This window comes from Trichomycterus rosablanca, chromosome 2 (assembly GCF_030014385.1).
Source record: "Trichomycterus rosablanca isolate fTriRos1 chromosome 2, fTriRos1.hap1, whole genome shotgun sequence".
Lineage (NCBI taxonomy): Eukaryota > Metazoa > Chordata > Actinopteri > Siluriformes > Trichomycteridae > Trichomycterus > Trichomycterus rosablanca.
The window spans coordinates 3,907,877-3,928,920 of record NC_085989.1 but is presented as its reverse complement, the minus strand read 5'-3'; the positions used below and the strand labels follow the sequence as shown (position 1 = coordinate 3,928,920).

Sequence of the window (21,044 nt, the reverse complement as noted above, 5' to 3'; positions counted from 1 at the left end):
CAGTGTTATCGGCTGGTCGGGTGTCTATGGGTCCTGTGATGAATTGGCGTCCAGTCTCGGGGATGGTGTAACTGCATTGTTCCAGGAAAACTGACCCCGACCAGGATAAAGAAACAGTAAAACATAAAATGACTGCACCCCTTATACATACAGAAGTGGAGAAACTAAAAAAGTATGGCCATACTCATTACAATGGCTACTGTGACGCACCCTCAACATAGTAAAACACTGTGGTAGCATCATTTTGTGTAGAAGCTTATGAGTTAAAATGGTCAAATTCATACCAATCTCAGGGAAGAATTTAGCCGTTATGGTTAACAGGATTCATGGCTTCAGTATTGCACCATTTACTGTTTAGTTCTTCAGTACAACTGAAGTCAAAGTTGTAAAGTTGTAAACTTGTGCATGATATGACAGTCATGTGATTTCTGGAATTACAATTTGGACCAGATAAATTGAAACGCACACTTCCTAAATAATTTTAGTTTAAAAATTATAATACCACCACCAAGGTTTTGACAGTAGGTACCGTGTTGTTGGGTTGACATAGCATTCATCAAACTACACGTATGCATATGGACACAACCAAATTAGAAGTCCTTGCCACAAAGTTAAATGACTAAGGAACAAAGAAGAAATTAAGTTGCTTTATGTAAATTTCTGACACAAAATATACACATTAGTCACAATGAATAATAACGAAGTAAAATAATGGTTTACTATGTGGTAATGGATATAATATAGGTACATTTGTTCCTCAGTAAGCACTGAGTCGTTTATTAAAGATCACTGTGTATGCCATTAATGATACATCTTTTATAGTCAGTATGTTCAGTCTCACATTTGAATATTTTTACTCCAAAGCAGACCAAGTTTTCCCAACATACCAACTTCAGTCCTGGATTAATACAGTTTGACAGATCTTTTACAATCCATGATTTATTCTGTCCATAAATAACCTAATCAAATGTGCAACAAAAAGATTGTTTTCTACTTCAGGTAGGCTTTGTAGATCTTCTTCACTCGAGCCAGTTCCCGTTCATCTGGTGTTATATCACTGTACCAGTTGTACCACGGTTCACCATGGGTATATGAAGGTGGCATAGGTGTACACCCAACTGCACCATGGGAGTTTGAGAAATCCTCTCCAGAAAAGTCCACAACAGGTAGCTGGGAAGGAATCAAACCTAAAAAAACAAGAAATTCCTTCACTTATACATTCTACACATGAGCAATACAGACATAAGTCAAAGACATGGTGTGAAATATTTGGACTTGGTATTGCATGTCACTTTGATTTCTAACAATACTAAGGAAATTATTGTAAAAACTATATATTTTTAATAACAGATTTATCTTTTACCCATGGTGTAAAAGAACACTGCCCCCAAACTGCTGCACTATGTTTACTTCAAGTGTAAGTGTTTTAATTACCATTATAAAAATAACTGACCCATATGCCATTGTTAAGCTTTCTTACCGTGTTCTCTTGCAGTTTCGATCGCCTTGTTAAGTATTTTCTGTTGCTTTATACAAACACCTGTAGAAATTAAAATAGCACATTATCTTAATATAAAAAATTTTGTGAGAAATGATAGGTGGAGACAAAACATATGGCGTTACCAGTGCGAGTAGGATCGTACACAATTCCTGAATGAGGGCTTATAAACTGCTGTAGCAGGTTAAAGTTCTGCAAACGGAACGAATAATCAGTTTTAACAATGCATGTGGTGATCAAAGCTGATATGTCGAACACATAAATCAGACTGATATATCATGAGATAACATATGTGCAAACCTGATGATCGATAATGAGGTTTGGATCACGGCAGATTGGACAGGGGTTACCGCAAATCTTCTCTCCTCTCTGTTATATAAAAAGGCCAGTAAATAAATGTAAACAAACCAGAGTCCAATACTGTTTTAATATGATCTTTTTATAAAGCTTTATATATATCTTATGTACCCTAAGTGAGTTATCTCAAAAGAACATGCACACAAAACATGTACCCTTAGTGTGGTGCCCCAGTAGCAGGAGATTCCAAGCAATACTTGAGCTTGTTTGTTTATTGGGATTTTAACGTCATGTTATATTTGAGCTCGTTTGTTTATTAGGATTTTACCGTCATGTTTTACACTTTGGTTACATTCATGACAGGAACGGTAGTTACTCATTACACAAGATTCATCAGTTCACAAGGTTATATCAAACACAGTCATGGACAATTTAGTGTCTACAATTTACCTCACTTGCATGTCTTTGGACTGTGGGAGGAAACCCACGCAGACACAGGGAGAACATGCAAACTCCACACAGAAAGGACCCGGATCACCCCATCTGGGGATTGAACCCAGGACCTTCTCGCTGTGAGGCGACAGTGCTACTTAGCCACTTAGCCACTGTGTTGCCCATATTTGAGCTTAAATGGTAACAATTGCACTTCCCACTAAGATCACCAGATTTCCACTACAGCAATTTGTAGATGGTTTATTAAATATTTAAGCCACAACATAGCCTGGACACATGGTTACCCTATTTCTAACATAGGGCCAAGAAGTATTTTATTAGTGAAAAATTTATTCAGATTAATTCAGGAATTGTTTAGTTTGGGGTCTGGGTACAGGAAACCAATTAAAATATCATGAAAAATGCTGTCATACTGCCTTCCTACGCTCCTGTGCATGTCAGTAACTTAGATTTATTATTATTTGTTATGCAAAATTTATAATACATATTAATATTTTATAGAAGCAGTTACATACAATGCAGGTCTTTCTAGTCTTTTGTGGTGGTATACCCCCTTTATGGTTTCTTCTGTAGTCTGCCCATACAGGTTTGGATCCATAGCGTTCTATGTACTCTATAACACACACACACAAACATGTACATTTACTAAAAGAAAACATAAAAAACATAAAAGAGAATCAGATTAAGCAGTACCTTCACTTTCTAAATACTCCCATGGTCTGTCTTTATAACGGGAATGAGTTTCCACAGGATCAAGAACACCAGCAACTCCATCAGATGAGCTCAATTTAGCAGAACTAAAGAAGTGTCGCACATTTGGTGAGACGAACAGCACCCTGACTCCATTATGAACTTTCTGCAATATAAATAACACTTGTTATTAGTCCTAAATGGCAAAACACAACTACAGTGTACTAGATAACCTTGCTCTGATACTATGCACCTTATACCTAATGAACGCTGCATTACCTACACTAAAGTTACAGCAACGCACAACAGGCGTTAATAAATCTATAATATATCTTAATAAAACAAACCTGGGCTTGTTGGGTTCTGTGTAAAACTACTGAAGAGATGCGACAAGCTGTTCTTACGATGCTCTGTATGGAAGCCGCCATTTTGTTCAAGTGTGCCCTAGGTTAGCAATGAAATCACAGAGAGCATGCTGAATAAGGGAAGAGTCGATTCAATTTATGAATCTAAATGTTGGAGTTGACTCACATTTCTTAAAGCCTGGAATTAAAGAACCGACTCCGAGTCCACGTCTTTTTACAATTATGTTTTTGCAGCTACCTGTACAAATCTCTGTAGTCAAAATTAAATAAATTAAAGGCAATTTTAAAATATGAATGATTCCTAAGTATTTCTTGCCTCTAGAAAATACACATTGCATTTGTATGTGCTTTAAAAATACCTAAATTTAAATGCTGAAATTCTGTAGCAAAATACACCAATGTACAAAAGCCATTCTCACCATTTACTTTTAATTAAATAACATTTTTAAAAACGTAAAAAACTTTAAAAAAAGTAATTCAATTATTTAAATAAATTTAAATGTTAAATAAATTAAATGTTTCTCTTTGCAAATACATTGGGGTTTTAATCAAAATAGAGTCTGTTGCAGCATTTGTGAGTGGGTCAACTGACTTGGGCCCATTTATTCTACAAGCTACATCTATATAAGTGACCGTTTGTATTGTATACATCAAATATATTTAACTAAATTTAATGTAATTCAAAAAACAACAACAAAAAAACAAAACACAAAGGGGATTTTTCCTCTGTACATTTTTTAATGGACCTTACTAATCCTGCATGGTCTTTAAATGCAAAAGCTTATTTCCTGCTCAGCAACCTCTAAGCTCATAATGGTATAATGTTTGCTTTACTGTGGACTGTACCACCCGTGTTCCTAAAGCTTGTAATTTATGCTAGACCTGTTTTTGGCAATCCCTGGAATACATCTAACCATCTGGACAAATAAGGTGACATGGTTTAATTTTTTTTTAACCAGGCAAAAAACTAATACATATGTAATAACAATGTGGTCAAACTAGTCCCATTTTGGTGCCAGAAAAGTCAGTTGTATGTAATCACTATCAATGAATTAGGAGGTAATTTACAACGTTCAATGACATTTAAAGAACTTTCTACACCATCAAATCAATAATCTTAGTTGGTGTATGTACATGTTAACCCTGCAGATTTTTTGCAAATTTTAGAAAATCACCAACAATATTATGAATGAATTATCATTTTTGACAAAAAGTTTGTTGTCACTTCTTTATTTACACAGAAATCATTAAAATCCCAAGACTGCTGTGACACATGTCCTTACACACGCATGTATGTTATAACCTCATTGTTAAAAATGGTACCAGATGGTAGCAGAACAATGACATGTTTCTTTATCACATAATAACCTGCATCAACTCTGTGGGTCAAACACAAATAAATCATAAAACATAAGTTTAACATATATAATTGTTAGATTATACATCTAATCATGAAGTAAGTGTTATTAAGCGATATTACAACTCCTTTATGAACAATAACACGTGGTTCAATAGGACACGCAGTTGGGGGATGGGCTGTTTGTCCTTGAACAAAAGGTCGTTTCGATTTAGTGCGCATGCGTGACTGTGAACGCCCTAAAATGCGCGTTCTCGTGAAGTCAAATGACGTAAAAAGCGTCATCAGTATATAAAGTCTGACCCACCCTTCTCGAACATTCCTGGATTTGTTTGAGGTAAGTGACACACTGAAACAGGTCTTCGCAATTTTAAACGGATTTCGTCTTTATTCTTGATTTTTTTCGGCTCAAATTCGGTTGCAGTTTTTATTTTATGACTAAAGTATCCAAATTTGTGTTTTTTTCTTGGAGATTTTAGTTTATCTTACGGTCTTCTGCTCATTTGCTTTGTTTCAGGTCTGAAGCGAAGTGAAGATCTCGAAGCGTCGAGGATTTTTTTCAACTGTGTATGAAGATCATACCCCCCAAACCAAACATTTTTTCAGCTCGAGTAACGGACATTTGATTACTGCAACTTCTGTTTTTTTTTTTTGCTCCAAGAAGGAAAAGCTAGAATTCTAGCCACCATAATCCCGCCCATAAGTCCGTTTTTCTTCCAGCCATAATGATATTAGTCATGACAGTCGAGTTTGTCTAAAACTGTTGTGAAAATTGTTGCTGTTTAAAGCACAATAATAATTAATAGCTACACGAGACGCAGAGGAGTTATAAATAGTAAGTGTTGACTTTCAAATAGTGTTTACTTACAAATTTTCAAGCCAATTTGAACATTGGAAATTTTAACCGTTGATCAGACCGTTTGTCTTTTTTTAAAAATAACGATAAAATGGTAAGTCAGATAAATAAGGATAAGGGCATGAATAAGCTGTTAGTGTATGAGCTCACATTACAAAGAGCAGCGGCTACAAGTCCTGCTTCTTTGTGTGTGAGACTATAATTAATAATTGAATATATATTGATCATAAGCAATCTGTTCATAAAGATTGCCGCAGGATAATCATGAACTTGTGCTTTATTCTTTTTGAAAGGAGAGCTCATTGGAACATCGACGCAATCTGCCCATAAAGGTTGCACCGTCGTCTTTGGATACGTGTATATGGTTATAATATTTAAGGGGATAAAATGCAGCAATCTTGTCCAGCTTGCCTTGTGTAAATAAACCTTCTAGAAAGTGTTTTCTTATAAAAACAGATCAAGTGATTCGGACGTGATGTTTGTGCGTAGTTTCGGTGTCAACATGGCGGATAGGTTGTCCTTTTTTCAGGAGTAGCGCAGGCAATGGCTGGTTCGGATTCTTGTCTTGTGGCTCTATCTTCTATCCCAACCAGATAGAACTTCATTTTTTTTATTTGTTCGACGCGAGTTGCCCGTTTGAGTTTGTGGTGAATTTGTTCGGTTGTTCACGTTGAAGTGATGAATATTCGAGGTTGTTTTTTGGTAGTCAATATGGCGCTCGAGCTTCTTCATCAGGTTCGTTCCGACATGAAGCGGTTAACGGAAAGTGGGCGGGGTCAGATCAACAGATCCGACTTGAGGGAGTCGGACGCTTTCCGAAGCCACAATAACTCCCCTTTATATAGAAACATGATCAGTTACACAGACTCGATTTAGTAGGATTGTTTTGCATAATTTCAACATGTTGTATTCGAGTGAATGCGAGTTATATTTTGGGAATGAGAATTTAACAGTTACATTAGTGGGGCATAGTGTTAATCTCACAGATTAACATTTTTGACATTTTAGAAGGTTGTTTTGGTTGATACTTTGGTATTTCCATATTTTCCATACTACCATATTTCCCTGTTTTTGTTTTAACATTGAATTGGCTCTTTTACAATAATTTCTAGCTTTGTTACCCAACTGATCAGTACTATAGTCTCCTCTTGCTTTTAATACTTAAAACCCTACATACAAAAAATGATCAGTGCCATTCGGTGCCTTTAGCAGAATTGTTTTGCATAATTTCAACGTGTTGTATTCGAGTTATATTTTCCTGTTTTTATTTTACCATTGAATTGGCTTTTTCTAGTTCTAGTTTTGTTGCGCAACTGATCAGCACTATAGTCTCCTCTTGCTTTTAATACTTACGGCACTACATGCAGAAAATGATCAGTGCCATTAATTGGCTTTAGCAGAATTGTTTTGCATAATTGTAACGTGTTGTATTCGAGTTATATTTTGGGAGTAGGAATTTAACAGGTAAATTAGTGGGGTATAGTGTTAATCCTACTGATTAAATTTTTTTTACATTTTAGAAGGTTTGTTTTGGTTGATACTTTGGTATTTCCATATTTTTAGTTTTGTTACCCAACTGATCAGCACTATAGTCTCCTCTTGCTTTTAATACTTACGGCACTATGTTTTGCATAATTTCAACGTGTTGTATATTTTGGGAGTAGGAATTTAACAGTTAAATTAGTGGGGTATAGTGTTAATCCCACTGATTGACATTTTTTGACATTTTAGAAAGTTTGTTTTGGTTGATACTTAGATTTTTCCGTACTACCATATTTTCTTGTTTTTGTTTTAACATAAAATTGGCTTTTTTTTTTTTTTACAGTAATTTCAATTTTTAACCCTAACCCTAACTGATCAGCACTATAGTCTCCTTGATTTTAATATAAGACACTACAAAAAATGATTAGTTCCATTGACTGGATTTCACAAGATTGTTTTGCATAATTTTAACATGTTTTAGAGTGAAGATGATTTTTTTTATTTTGGCAATGGGATTTTAACAGTTAAATTAGTGGGGTATAGTGTTAATCCCACTGATTAACATTTTTTGACATTTTAGAAAGTTTGTTTTGGTTGATACTTTTTTTTTTTTGGTATTTCCATATTTTCCATACTACCATATTTCCCTGTTTTTGTTTTACCATTGAATTGGCTTTTTCTAGTTCTAGTTTTGTTGCCTAACTGATCAGCACTATAGTCTCCTCTTGCTTGTTATACTTATGACACTACATGCAGAAAATTAGAATTAGTGCCATTAACTGGATTTTGCAAGATTGGTTTGCATAATTTTCACATGTTTTATAGTGAAGGCGATTTTTTTTGTATTAGTGGGGCACAGTGTTAATCCCAGCATCAAGGTTGGTTTAACATTTAATTGGCTTTTTTACAGTAATTTCTAGGTTTTTTTTTAAACAACTGATCAGTACTATAGTCTCCTCTTGCTTTTAATACTTACGGCACTACATGCAGAAAACGATCAGTGCCATTACGTGGCTTTAGCAGAATTGTTTTGCATAATTTCAACGTGTTGTATATTTTGGGAATGGGATTTTAACAGGTAAATTAGTGGGGTATAGTGTTAATCCCACAGATTAACATTTTTGACATTTAGAAAGTTTGTTTTGGTTGATACTTTGGTATTTCCATGTTTTCCATACTACCATATTTCCCTGTTTTTGTTTTAACATTGAATTGGCTTTTTTTTTTACAGTAATTTCTACCCAACTGATAAGTACTATAGTATCCTCTGCTTTTAACCCTTAGATAGATAGATAGATAGATACTTTGTTGATCCTTTGCAGGAATTTTCTTTTTGTAAAAGGGTGGACTTGGGTGTGGACAGTTTTAAGACTTGCAGTGATTGTATTGGTTTGTCCACTATGGGTTTATTTTGGACTCGTGTTGCGAGGGTCTGTAGGATCAGATCACAAGCAGATGATAATTGGGAATTAATACACTTGGGTAGGGATACAACTTTTTGTGATTTTTTTTTTTTGGGTGGGGGCGGCATATTTTTTTTCATTTAGCTCTTACAGGACTTGACTTTTCCCATTAAATTTACTTTGTTTACTTTTGATATTAGGACTTGCGGTGATTGTTATGGTTAATCCACCTAAGGTTTATTATTATGGACCGTATGATCAAATCACAAGCAGATAGGAAATTATACACAGTTTTCTGTGTTTAGTAGTTGGCACTTAAAACACTGTAGACTAGGGATTGTGTGTACACATAGATCATAGATCATATGTAAACACAAATACATTAGGGAAGGGTCGTGACTCTTTAAGTTAATAGTATTTTGGCATGTGTTTAACCCATTCAATCCCATAGCTTTATCACTTTAGTTCCCTGTGTTTACTGTTGTGACATTTTCAGGAGTTGTGTGTAATGTACCATGTAAAGGAGGTCGATACAGAGACTATTAAAACTTCAGCTTTCACCGGTAAGACCAAACCTGATTTCTCTCATGACAGATCACAAATGACAGAGTAAAGAAACGTTATTTTTATTCGTCCTCGGGAAACAATCACACCGACAGTATTATTTAGAACCGATTGTAAAATGTTGCATGCTGTAATATTATATTAAATATATTTACCTCGAAATTTACCTCGAAAGTATTAGATATTAATCTGTTTCTTGTTATGACCGGTTGTTTCGGTGTTGGTGGAGCTGCTTCGTTCTGCTTTGACTGAGCAGCTGAGGGAGAGATTTAAAGTACAGTGAGTCTGTGGGCGGGGCCTCCCACTCTGTAGCTCCACCCCCACATCTCCTTATTTATCACACTGATCTCTCAGGTGCTGCTCACTGAACACAACCAATAATATATTATACTTTATTATTATTATTTTACACATTATCTTATATAACACTTTACCCAAACACATTCACAAAGCGTGTACTTAATTACTGCATCTATATGACTAGTTTACTGAAGCCTTTTTCACGTCTGTAAGTTTATATACTGTGTGTAAGAAGCCAATAGAATTACTCCTGTTAGTTTATATATATATATTTTTTAATTTCCAGCCTTTTTACCTGAAACTTCTCCTATAAACATGTTATGGACAGCTCAGTAAACCCTAAAATAATTAAAATTTTAATGTTATGTGCAGTTAAATTTAATCATCTCTTTTATTCTTTCCAGATAGGGTCATGTTTAGTTATATTTAAGTTTAGTATGTACACATATCATCATACTTTATGTAGTTAGGTTTGTATTTATTAAACTAGCTATTAGTGAGACACTGCATCAGTTGTCCAGTTCTTGTGAGCTTTTCCTGTAGGGCAAATGGTATTAACGACTTGATACACCCATCAAATGGCTACATCAATTCATGCATGGAAAGGACTCTGTAACTTGTATCTAAATAAATGTAAAGTGATATAAAACCCTAACACCTTAATTTTTATATGTATATTCGTTTTTCTGTACTGTGAGTTACATAAGTAGTTGGCAGTGTTTCATCAAAGGCTTTGTTTTTCTCTAATACGTCCATGGACCTTGGCAACAATTACATTTACTTTTCTAATTTTCATAGGTTTTAAAGTTAAGACTTTTTTTGTTTCATTTGTGATCACCTTGTCACCGGACCCATAAAAGATAATACATAATCTAATGCAGCATCTGTACTATTATTATGCATCAACCCATTAGTTTTAATTGGTATCAGTCATATTTGTGAGTTTGTATTTTCAGATAATGGCTGATTAATCCCAGAGACTCGAGTCTATAAAAACTGGACCGATGACATTACTGTGTCTGAATCATACAAGAAGAGAATAGTATGCCATTTCCCAAGAATGAATGTAAGGGCAAGCTGTATGGTTGATAATTTAAAAGGGGAAAAATGCATAGTAATGTCGGCTTTTTCTATTGACGGTTTAAGGAAATTATTATTTTGAATTTTTTTCTAGGCTCTGTTATTAAACAGCCATTTCCAATAATATATGTTATCCATAAGTAGCTATTCCTCTTTTCAAAAGTCTATTTAAGTGTACACTTGCTTTGAAATGTACCAATTACTGTCAGTTTTCAATTTTAGCTATAATTTTAGTCTATTTAAATAGAAAAATCTTACCACAGCCAAAGGCAGTATTTTATGGTGAATTCTAATTTTCAATAATTATGTAGCATCGTACATTAAGGATGTTAAATCTCAGTTTTGACCATATAAATGGATTCCACCATAGAACAGATGTCAGTTAACTGTAGTGAGCATTTACATTTAACCATGTACAGTTATTAGTAACAAAGTGTTAGTGTTTCAAACCAATGCACATTTTAATTCAGAATGACTGCTTATTTGCTAATAATATATAATGATATTTAATATATTGGGGGGGAGGGGGGATAAATAGATGGGCACGTGTGAATATAGTAGGATATATTTTGAAATTTGCTTTTTAGAACAAAAAATTAGGCAATTAATAATGTCCATTGAAATTTGCAGAAAAATTCCAGTAGTGGCTCATACATTAATATTAGTTTTAAATAATTAACATCGACATTTTATGACAGCTAAATAAATAAATGAAAAGAATTTAAAATTTTACAGTGCAAGTATGTATGTTCATATTTGTACATGAAATGTATTGGTTAAGGAATAACAAACTAATGTCTGTGGAGTATTCATAGTTCACTCTCAGTTCAGGTATTCAAGTTTATATTGAGTTCCGTGCGCAAAGCTTATTTACTTACTGACGAGTTTTTTTACTCGGCTGTTTGGTGGTTCTGTTTGTTTTTAAAGCTAATAATGAGCAAGTATCTGAATTGTAAGCAGTTTAGGCATGTTAGTTTTTTATGTGTGAAAAAGTTTAAGCTGCGCCGGTGGTCACTTACTACTAATATAATTACTTTTTATGGTGAATACTTAAGATTATGGCAAAACATTTAGTTCTGTATTCTCTTGAGATTAAAAACAAGTGTGAATGTGTGTGTGTTTGAAAATCTGTGAAGTCCGACAACACCTAATGTTCTGAATTTAAGATCCAGGATTTAAGAAGTTTTTTTCTAGGGTTTTTCTTTTTCATTTATTTAGTTTATTTTGTAAACGAGGGAGTTTAGATCAAAACTTGAACAAAAAATAAAACCTAACCCTAAGTTCCTTTTTGATTGTATGTCAATTTCATGAAGAAATGTATTTTTCTCCATGAAATTGACAATTTTATAAATTTGAAGTACTTTTAGGTATATAATAATTGCTTACTGTAATGATCAGGCCTGTTAGTTCAGTATACTCATTCAAGATCATACTTGATGTTGCACAGTGCTTGCTTTGGAAGAAAAGGGCTATAACTAAGAGCACATCCTGCTCACAGGTACCAGGTGAGAGACACATCTGATGATGCAATAAAGTCATCTCAAGTTTTGTATGATTATTTCTGTGGTACTTGATGCTTTTCAGACCAGATGCGCCAAATAATAGGGACTCTCAACAGAATGTAGTACGAATAATATTTAGGTTAATGTATCACACAGAGCTTTTCGATTATATAAATCGAATATAGGTCCGAAATGTTTCTGCAATCAGTGTAAACATTGGAATCATCTGCATTACTGCTCCATAGTAATAATACACATGAAGTACATTATTAAACCGTCCTTTAAGTCAGCAACAGAGGCTGTATTTAATCTGCAAGGTTTATTACATGCTGGAATATTTCAGCAGCCTTGGGTTGTATTTTAACACCCAAGTCACCGAAAAATTTCACCGAAAAAGTCTGTCGAGGCCTGTGGATTACAAATATACCACATGAAACAGCTTGTGTATTTTACAAAACCTAAAAAAAATCTACGTGTATGCCACATGACTCAACCTGCCACATCGGGGCATCTTTGCTGACTTCTCTCTTTCAAAAGCTGTTTATCTGGAAGTGTGACTAACTTTGGGCTCAAGGCCTCTTTGTGCAGTTTTACAGCTCAGCTTGACAAACAGCTTTTCTTTTTTTGTAGTGTGATTCAGTATGAATGGTATTTAACTAGTAAATCCTGACTAGTTCTGGACTTTGTGTAACTCTATATTTTATTCCAATTTTTCATGGAAACTCGATGGTTGTGGATTTGATTTTTAAACCTTTATGTGGCGTTTCGTTTCAATGAGCTCTCTATAAAATTACTTTTATTCGGCATATGAGACAACCTTAATAATTCGCATAATGCTCAGATATGAACTTCACTAACAGTAGCAACCATTGTATGCCCCTGGCCAGAGTGTATCAATGCATTTATTCTCTTCCCTCCTTTTTCTGTGTGTGAGTAGGCAATAATGGCAGTGGGCCCAGTGGACCCCAGGGAGGTGCTGAAAGGAGTGGAGTCTCTGTTGGGCAAAGATGGAGAGCTCCGGAGCTTGGAGGGCGTTGCCAAAGTATTCAGGTGAGCTATGAAAGCATTGTTGGTAAAGCCCCCATGCAAATCGGGAAACATTTTGTTTATTATGATACCAACTGTGTTATTTTTTTTTTAATTAAAACAGCCTCATGAAGGCCTCCCATAAAATGGTCAGTCGATGCATGTACCTCAACATCTTGCTGCAGACCAAGTCACACGACATTCTAAACAGGTATGTGTGAAAACAGTTCTACACTGTAAACTTTACAATCTCTACCCTGTCCCTATGTGTAAAAGTACAACTGAAATACATGTTTCTCTTCTATTTAATTTCAGATTTATCCGTGTCGGAGGCTACAAGCTGCTGAACTCGTGGCTGACTTACTCCAAGACGACCAACAATACACCGATGCTGCAGCTCATTCTGCTTACTTTGCAAAAACTGCCCCTTACTGTGGACCATCTCAAACAGGTACATTTTTACTAAAAGATCCAAGTGAGACATGCAATATGGAGTTGTATTAAAGCTGCATGTTCATTAGTTTCTCTTTTTTTTTTTTGGTTTTAGAACAATACAGCAAAGCTGGTGAAGCATCTGAGCAAGAGTGGTGAAACGGAAGGTAAGAAAACTCTTAATATCACCTAGTTTTCTAGTAAAGCCAAAATAATGTGACTTTGTGTGTAATTTGTAATGTGCAGTTTAGAGATAGAGCCTGTAAGGTTGGACTCTTAATTAAGAATAGACACAGTCATTAACCTATAGCCACCTCTAGTGCTGACCAGTATCACTGCATACTGCCGAAGCTGTACATAGACATGCAGAAGTCCACACACAATAATAGCCTTTTTAAAATGTTAATATTTTTCCATTTGTTATATTTGGTCTGTTGGTAGCTTACATAAACAAAATAACACCAACCTAGTCCAAAGTACACTAATAAATCAAGCATTCTGTCAAGACATTTGTCATGTAAAGTCTTTTTGTGTGTTTTTTGTTATGTAATAGACATTAGTAAACACTGAATATTGATCTTGTTTGCATATGCTTATCTCACAGAGTTGAGGAAGCTTGCTTTAGTACTTGTGGATGGTTGGATGGCCATTATCCGGTCTCAGAGCGTCTCCAGTGGAGTCTCTCCCAATGGTAATTCATTCTTTTCATTACTTATTACCTTCTTATAGATCTCGTCACGTCCTGACGGCCTTTGTTGTGATGTGAGTCAAACATAGGGACATATTTCTAAGTCGCTGTGATCACAATGCTTTTTCAGACAAGAAACGGAAGAAGGAAGAGGTTAAAGTACGTCCCGAAGCCAAGGCCGCAGAAAAAGGGACAGACGAGGAAAAGAAGAAAGAGAAACCAAAAGCCCATGCACCCAGTCATGCCAAGATCCGCTCCACAGGTCTGTACCCCAGCTTTAGTATTATAACAGAGCTTTGCCTTGTAAAAAGGCCTTAGAACTTCTACTAGTTACTTGAGCTAATCGTGTTTGAGTGCAGTTACTAGTCAGGTTAAACAGTCCAGTGATTTCATGTCGTGTCGGACGCAAGGTTCATATCCGATTACTTTATTAATGGAATTAGATCGCTGTCTTGTTGCATTAATTCTTTAGTCAGTTTGTAAATGTTCAGTATCAGGTTTCAAAAATTGGTTGTTTTTTGATTATTGTTGTATATATACATTCATGGTTATTAAAACTGTTAGTCTTGATAGTCACTGTCAGTTGATACCAGGGGTGATTTATTTATTTTAAATATATATATTTTTCTTACTTATCTAGATTTATATCATGTATTATCACCTTGGTCCCTTCAGTGAATGTTTTTCCATCAATTACTTTTAATAGGTTTGGAGATAGAGAGCCCTACACCAGTTCCTGCCAAGAAAGCCCTTCCTATTCCCCAGCTTGGAGACAAATACAACATTAAGCCTGCTGTTCTGAAGAGGCCCAGGTAATTTGTCTCCTGACTCGTAATGAATGGGGAAAATAAGCCCATTCATCTGTTCAGCACTGGTTATTTACAAATGTTGCACTTAAGCGCCCTCTTATGACCATAGAGTTTACCTTTCAATTTCGAATGATTGTTTTCCAGCTCTGCTGCGTCAGATGCGCCCCCTGTTGAGAAGAAGTACAAGCCTCTGAACATAACTCCCAACACGACCAAAGACATAAAAGTCAAGCTCATTCCTGCACAACGTAAGCAGTTTTATTTTCTGTTGGTTTACTGCTTAGTTATACCGGCTGCATGGATGTCTTCTAACTATTGTTTGTCTCTGTGGAACACTAGCTATGGAATGCCCAGGCTTTCTGGATGCTCTTAATTCTGCTCCAGTGCCCGGCATCAAGATCAAGAAGAAGAAACCTAAAGTAGCTTCTCCTACATCTAATAAGGTATGATCGAGAGGGATATTTTTAAAAAGGAGCATAACGATAAAAGAAAATGCCCTTCGTTACAGATTGTCCTTCTCTAATGCTCTCCTCCGCTCTATTTTTAACAGCCATGTCTATTTGAGAGCAAGCCTCAGGCGTACTCGAGCACGCACGCCAAGCCGGCATCCCCCGAGGCTCCCGCATCTCAGACTCCTCCACATGAGCCTCAAGACGGGGAGCCGCCAGGGACACCCGTGCCTGCCGAGGACCCAGAGCCTATGGACACCGGTGAGTTTACTGCTATTTCTTCTTAATTTTCATTCAGAGTAGAGAATGTAACATGTAATATAAACTATAGAGCATCGATCAATCAAACGGATGATCTAACAAGTGCTACCATGTCTGCCCCACACAGATAAACCCAATGCTCTCGCAGAGCCACGAGAAGAGGAAGAAAGCCTGACGAAGAAAGGCAAGAAAAAGAAGAGCGTCCGCTGGGCCGAGGAAGAACAGCTCAAGGAATACTTCTACTTCGACCTGGACGAGACGGAAAGAGGTAAGCAAGAGAGAACCGTCCTCTAGCGATCTGTGCCCGTCTTTGCGGTGGATGATGAGGTGATGAATCGTCATGCTCTTTGCTTGTTCCTTCCCAGTTAACGTCAACAAAATCAAAGACTTTGGCGAGGCAGCCAAGCGGGAGCTAATGATGGACAGGCACACGTTCGAGATGTCCCGCCAGCTCTCACACGACACCATGGAGGAGAGAGTGCCGTGGGCGTCCCTACGACCTCTCACCCTTACAGGCTGTCTGGTTATTTCGGGTTCCAACAGTACCGAGAAGCTGACCCAGAGGGACCGAGAGATGGGCATCCTTCAGGAGATCTTTCTCAGCAAGGAGAGGTATGCTCGTCTCAGTACTGGAGATACCACCGATCTGATTTCGATACCGCTGATGGTGTGATGTCCAAGTCTAAAATTGTTGTTTTCGATTTATTTAGTGTCCCGGATTGCCCCCATGAGCCGGATCCAGAGTCCTATGAGCCTATGCCACCTCGTCTCATTCCTCTGGATGAGGTAAGCAGCTTTGCCTACTTCAATCGCATCAGTTATCTTAAAACAGTCATTAAGGCCAAAATCTCTTATCAAGCTTTTTTTCTTCGTGGTGACCCCAGGATAGCACCACGGTGGACGACAGCGACATGGAAACCGAGACATCTTCATCGGGCCCTGCTTCTTCAGCTCAGGAGGGCTCCAAACTGCCCCCTGTCCTTGCAAATCTCATGGGTAACCTGAACAGCAATCGGAGCCCCCAGAATCAGGGCAGCACCCCTCCTCCCGCTAACAACCCAGCCGTCAATGTCCAAGAACTTCTCAGCTCCATCATGGTGAGTTACCCGACAACGGAGTGTCTCTTTCTGCACTTTTAGCTCCTTCCGGTGTACTAAGATGTCGTTCTTGTTTTTCTTTAGGGAGCGCAGGGTGCCAACCAGTCAGCAGAGGACCTGATTAAGCAGCCTGACTTTTCTGACAAGATCAAACAGCTTCTGGGTTCGCTGCAGCAGAACCAGAACCAGAATCAGAACCAGAACCAGCAGGGCAACGGTCCTCCAAGTAAGTATTATGGTTTGAACACAGCCATACAAGGAATTTATATATTTTAGCATGTTGTGCTTGCTTAGGGATGCAAATTAACAAAATAAAGCGTTTTCTTTATTGGTTACTGGTTACCAGTTATGCACCGACATCCCTAGTTTGCATTTTATGTGTTAAAATTGTAGATTATTGTCCTAAATATTAAAATCATAACATCAGACAATTCAAACTTCAAATTTTCACAACAGTTGGGATCACGATTAATTGTGCAGCCATGAATGCAGCGTGGCCTGGTGAAATTAACCATCTCCGCTCGTGTCTTCTCTTCGTAGTGAACCCAGGTATGCATGGCCAGGGTCCAGGGATGAACATGCAGATGCCCATGAACGGCGGCTTCCCACCGAACAAGCCACCCGTCGGTCCTCATTTCGGCCACCCGCCGCCTCCCCCTCCCCACGGGCACGGACCCCCCTTCGGCGGAGGGCCGCGTATGATGGGACCTCCTCCTGGTCCTCAGGGCAGGGGAGGGGACAACGGAAACTACTGGGGAGACGACCCCATGAGGGGAGGGCCGCACCGGGGCGGGCACTTTCACCGCGGCCGAGGAAGAGGCGCGGGAGGAGATCAAGGTTTCAGAGGACGAGGTGGGAGAGGGGGACCACGAGGGGGACTCAACAACATGGGGGGTAAGATCACGTCGTGTGTGTTGTTTTTGTTAAATCCGTTAGTGTTATCGGTCTGTTCAAATCTCGGCAGTGGTGCAATAGACCACTGTGATACTCCAGCGGCCAAACCTGTTTTACATATACATACATTATATACATATTATACATTACATAATATACATGAACAGTGGATTTTTAATCAAGATGGTTTATGCTGATGCTTATAATGCCTAGTTCACACTACACGATTTTTTTTGCCCTGATTTTCGCTCGGCGATTGATTTTCCGGGTCGGGAGCAACTCGGCGTTCACTCGGCGATCAAAACTCTCGGCTCTCGGTCGCTAAGTGTGAACTATCCAACAACTCGACCCGACCGGCTCGCAGACCGCTCGGCGACCGGATCGAGTTCTCTAGCACGTCAGATATCTGATCTCAGATGGGCAACTGGGAATGAGTGACATGTCGAACAGCCAATGAGAACGCAGGATACGGCGTGAGGGGAAACGCAGGAGAGGATATAGTTTATATCAGGATACACCGGCACACACACGTAGTATTTCTGATTTGATCGTCCTCTACGAAACATAACACCCACGCTGCATTACAAAATTATTCATTAACATCCACTTTACTGCAGAACAAGCCATATACTGTTTGTGTTGCCAAATCCACTCGGATTCATTTATTTTTCCTCTTTGATTTTACGCTGCACATCAGACCACAAACACTTTGATCGCTCGCTACTTGTTGACGTGCATTTTTGGACGTGGTGTCATTAAAACCCTCGTCACTTCTCACCTGTGTTTTTGTTTAAAAGAAGAAAAAAAGGAGACCAGAGAAGCTCGTCTGCGATTCCAGTTGGTGATGGATGGTGTAGTGTGAAACCCCCTATCGCAGATCAGTCGTGTAGTGTGAAATATACACCGACCTGAAAGACTCCCGGGTGCAGGAGATCCAGTCGTGTAGTGTGAACTGTACAGCGCCCTGACCACTTGGAAAGTCGTGTAGTGTGAACTTGGCATAAATCATGGATCTTCAACTGTAGGGCGGCTCGGTGGGTAGCACTGTCGCCTCACGGCAAGAAGGTCCGGGGTTCGATCCCCAGTTGGGGCGGTCCGGGTCCCTTCTGTGCGGAGTTTGCATGTTCTCCCCGTGCCTGCGTGGGTTTACTCCGGGTGCTCCGGTTTTCCTCCCACAGTCCAAAGACGTGCAAGTGAGGTGAATTGGAGACACTAAATTGTCCATGACTGTGTTTGATATATAACCTTGTGAACTGATGAATCTTGTGTAATGAGTAACTACCGTTCCTGTCATGAATGTAACCAAAGTGTAAAACATGACGTTAAAATCCTAATAAGCAAACAAACTGTATAGCAATAACTGATATTATATACTTGTTTATGTGATATTATTTAAAATATAACATATTTTTGCATTCTCTCTCTCTCTCGTTTCTTTAGACATGTCAAAACGGCCTGTGTGTCGCCATTTCATGATGAAAGGAAACTGCAGATACGAGAGCAACTGTGCGTTCTACCATCCTGGGGTAAACGGGCCCCCTCTGCCCCCTCAGCACGGGCATTAACTTTTGGCTCGGACCTGTTTGTACTGTAACGATCCACAGGGAGGCAGTAGATCTCCTAATGAGCCTCAGAACAAGAAGGAACGGTGATTCCACATCTGTGTTTAGAGCAGCCTGATCAAAAACCCAGACCTCAACACTTGCTGGTCTTTATGGAAACGGCAAACTGTAAATACACACATACTGGAAGAACCAGAAATAACACAGACTTCTTCCTGAAATTGAGATGTAGATATTCTATATTTTTGCCATTATGTGTGTGTGCTACACCGATTTAAGACTGTGCTCACACACCTTGTAACCACTATTACTGCTTATTGTGTCTTTGCACTGGTATACATGAGATGGATTATTTTTCAGTGGTACTTTATCCCTTTTGATACTCTATGAAGTGTTTGGCACTACAAACCCTCAAGATGAATGTGTTGCCAGAAGGTCTGACCAGATGTTTTTATGAACTGGAAGAGGAGAACGTGATGCTTCTCCGATTTATGACGCAGGCTGTGTTTCTTTTGAATTAAAAGTCAGCTTGCCTCGCTGATATAAAGTGGGGGTTCATTCACTGTGGTATACTGTCACATCACCGGTTCTACTACTACCAAAAAACTATCGAGCCTGCACTATCCTGCCTGTAGTGTTATTAGAGAGATGATTATCCACTACTGAATTCAAATGCAGAATTATCATATACGTGATTATTATCATTATTTTTTTTTTTTACTTTTGAACATGGCTGAACGTTTTGCCTTGGACGTACATACACTATATGGTCAAAAGTATGTGGACACATAACGGTTAGCCAGCTGGTCATCCCGTTCCAAAACCGTGGGCAAAAGTATTGCATTGGCTCCCACTCTGCGGATTTCTAAAACTCTGTTCCGAGAAGGCTTTTTATTACATTTTGAAATGTGCCTGTAGGAATTTGTGACCATCTGCGAGGTCAAGCATTAATGCTGGCCTCCCATGATGTTCTGATTTCTTTTTAGCGTGTTTAGGCGTGTTGAGGTCAGCCACCGAAGATCCTTTACACCGAAACATGTGTTTCCTCAAGCCGTCGCGCAAAATTGGCAGCGTAAAATACATTTTCTGTCACAAATTCTTATTTACCACTTGGTCGGGAGCTATCTATGAATGAAACGTGAACTCCGAGGGCTGCCCACATACTTCTGGCCATCTATGTATTTATGTGTGACAATCAAGATGATTAGACGGTCATTTCCCAGCCAGTGTTCATGCTGTCATTTCATAAAACTGTGTGTACACGTCCATACAGTCGAGCTCTAATTTATTCTGTATTTTCTGCATCTGGCAATGCTGAACTGAGCCCAGCGGCGCTCAGAAACCACTCTGGGTCAACATTATTCAACATGTTTTCTGTGAAAACAGTGGCCTTTGTGTCTCTTGTGGGACTAATTTTTTTGCTTTTTGATAGTTTAAATATTTTTGCCTCTATCCGTATGAGGTGTATTTGTTTGAGTCTAGTGTATATTAAAATCTGTACATTTCTTTTCTACGTGTATTAATAAATGTTATAAAATTATTTCTATCAGTGTCACATGTATTTGTAAAAGAGCACTCTTTCAGTTCTTTGCTCATGTTTGTGTGTAGGTAAATCAGCGATTGATTGTTTTTTGCCTAACATAACAAAAAGTCCTTACTTTAAAAATGCAGCCGTGAATTCTGGGTGCACAAACGTGGAGTAATCTAGAGGAACTGGCAACACAGTACATAGAATGAAAAAAGAACTTAAAAACAATCAAATTAATACATCATGGGAATGATTATAGTGCAGTCATGTAGTGTTAATTAAAGTGTTTGTAAAAAATAACCGCTTCTCTTTGGTCAGGATCACAGTGGGTCTGTTGCCACCCAGACAGGATTACACCCTGAACCAGGTTGATCCTAGGTGCACTGAGATGGATTGGAACCGTGTCCAGACTATTCCTGTTTTAGGCCTTTTTTTTTTTTTTTTTTTTTTT

The 21,044-nt window shown here is 38.1% G+C and overlaps 2 protein-coding genes across 6 annotated transcripts; one reads left to right on the top strand and one right to left on the bottom strand.

Annotated features, from left to right (window-relative positions):
- Nucleotides 1-689: 689 nt before the first annotated feature.
- Nucleotides 690-9,204, bottom strand: mrps18b (mitochondrial ribosomal protein S18B). 2 transcript variants are annotated; one of them, XM_063010156.1, is made up of 9 exons: nt 9,121-9,204; nt 3,470-3,553; nt 3,286-3,382; nt 2,942-3,104; nt 2,764-2,861; nt 1,799-1,867; nt 1,624-1,690; nt 1,481-1,540; nt 690-1,187 (listed from the first exon to the last, which is right to left on the bottom strand). In XM_063010156.1, coding segments are annotated over exons 2-9 (753 nt in total). In that variant the 5' UTR covers nt 3,472-3,553; nt 9,121-9,204; the 3' UTR covers nt 690-990. The 2 variants fall into 2 exon arrangements, with proteins under 2 accessions (XP_062866226.1, XP_062866234.1); XM_063010164.1 differs by lacking the exon at nt 3,470-3,553 and having other exon boundaries at nt 9,121-9,203.
- Nucleotides 4,148-20,605, top strand: ppp1r10 (protein phosphatase 1, regulatory subunit 10). 4 transcript variants are annotated; one of them, XM_063010147.1, is made up of 19 exons: nt 4,148-4,233; nt 5,178-5,495; nt 12,785-12,897; nt 12,998-13,084; nt 13,189-13,324; nt 13,421-13,472; nt 13,910-13,996; nt 14,124-14,255; nt 14,700-14,805; nt 14,947-15,050; nt 15,142-15,245; nt 15,353-15,512; nt 15,640-15,780; nt 15,878-16,124; nt 16,223-16,298; nt 16,397-16,609; nt 16,694-16,835; nt 17,150-17,503; nt 18,944-20,605. In XM_063010147.1, exons 3-19 carry the CDS (start codon nt 12,791-12,793, stop codon nt 19,066-19,068), a joined length of 2,373 nt encoding a protein of 790 aa, XP_062866217.1. In that variant the 5' UTR covers nt 4,148-4,233; nt 5,178-5,495; nt 12,785-12,790; the 3' UTR covers nt 19,069-20,605. The 4 variants fall into 4 exon arrangements, with proteins under 4 accessions (XP_062866217.1, XP_062866211.1, XP_062866202.1 ...); XM_063010141.1 differs by lacking the exon at nt 4,148-4,233 and adding an exon at nt 4,924-4,997; XM_063010132.1 differs by lacking the exon at nt 4,148-4,233 and having other exon boundaries at nt 5,009-5,495.
- Nucleotides 20,606-21,044: the final 439 nt, after the last annotated feature.

Coding starts and splice junctions, on each gene's coding strand:
- mrps18b (XM_063010156.1), bottom strand. Junction 1,691..1,798: donor ACCTCATTATCGATCATCAG/GTTTGCACATAT, acceptor TTCCGTTTGCAG/AACTTTAACCTGCTACAGCA. Junction 1,541..1,623: donor GTACGATCCTACTCGCACTG/GTAACGCCATAT, acceptor TAATTTCTACAG/GTGTTTGTATAAAGCAACAG.
- ppp1r10 (XM_063010124.1), top strand. Junction 13,997..14,123: donor CAGTGGAGTCTCTCCCAATG/GTAATTCATTCT, acceptor ATGCTTTTTCAG/ACAAGAAACGGAAGAAGGAA. Junction 14,806..14,946: donor GCTGTTCTGAAGAGGCCCAG/GTAATTTGTCTC, acceptor ATTGTTTTCCAG/CTCTGCTGCGTCAGATGCGC.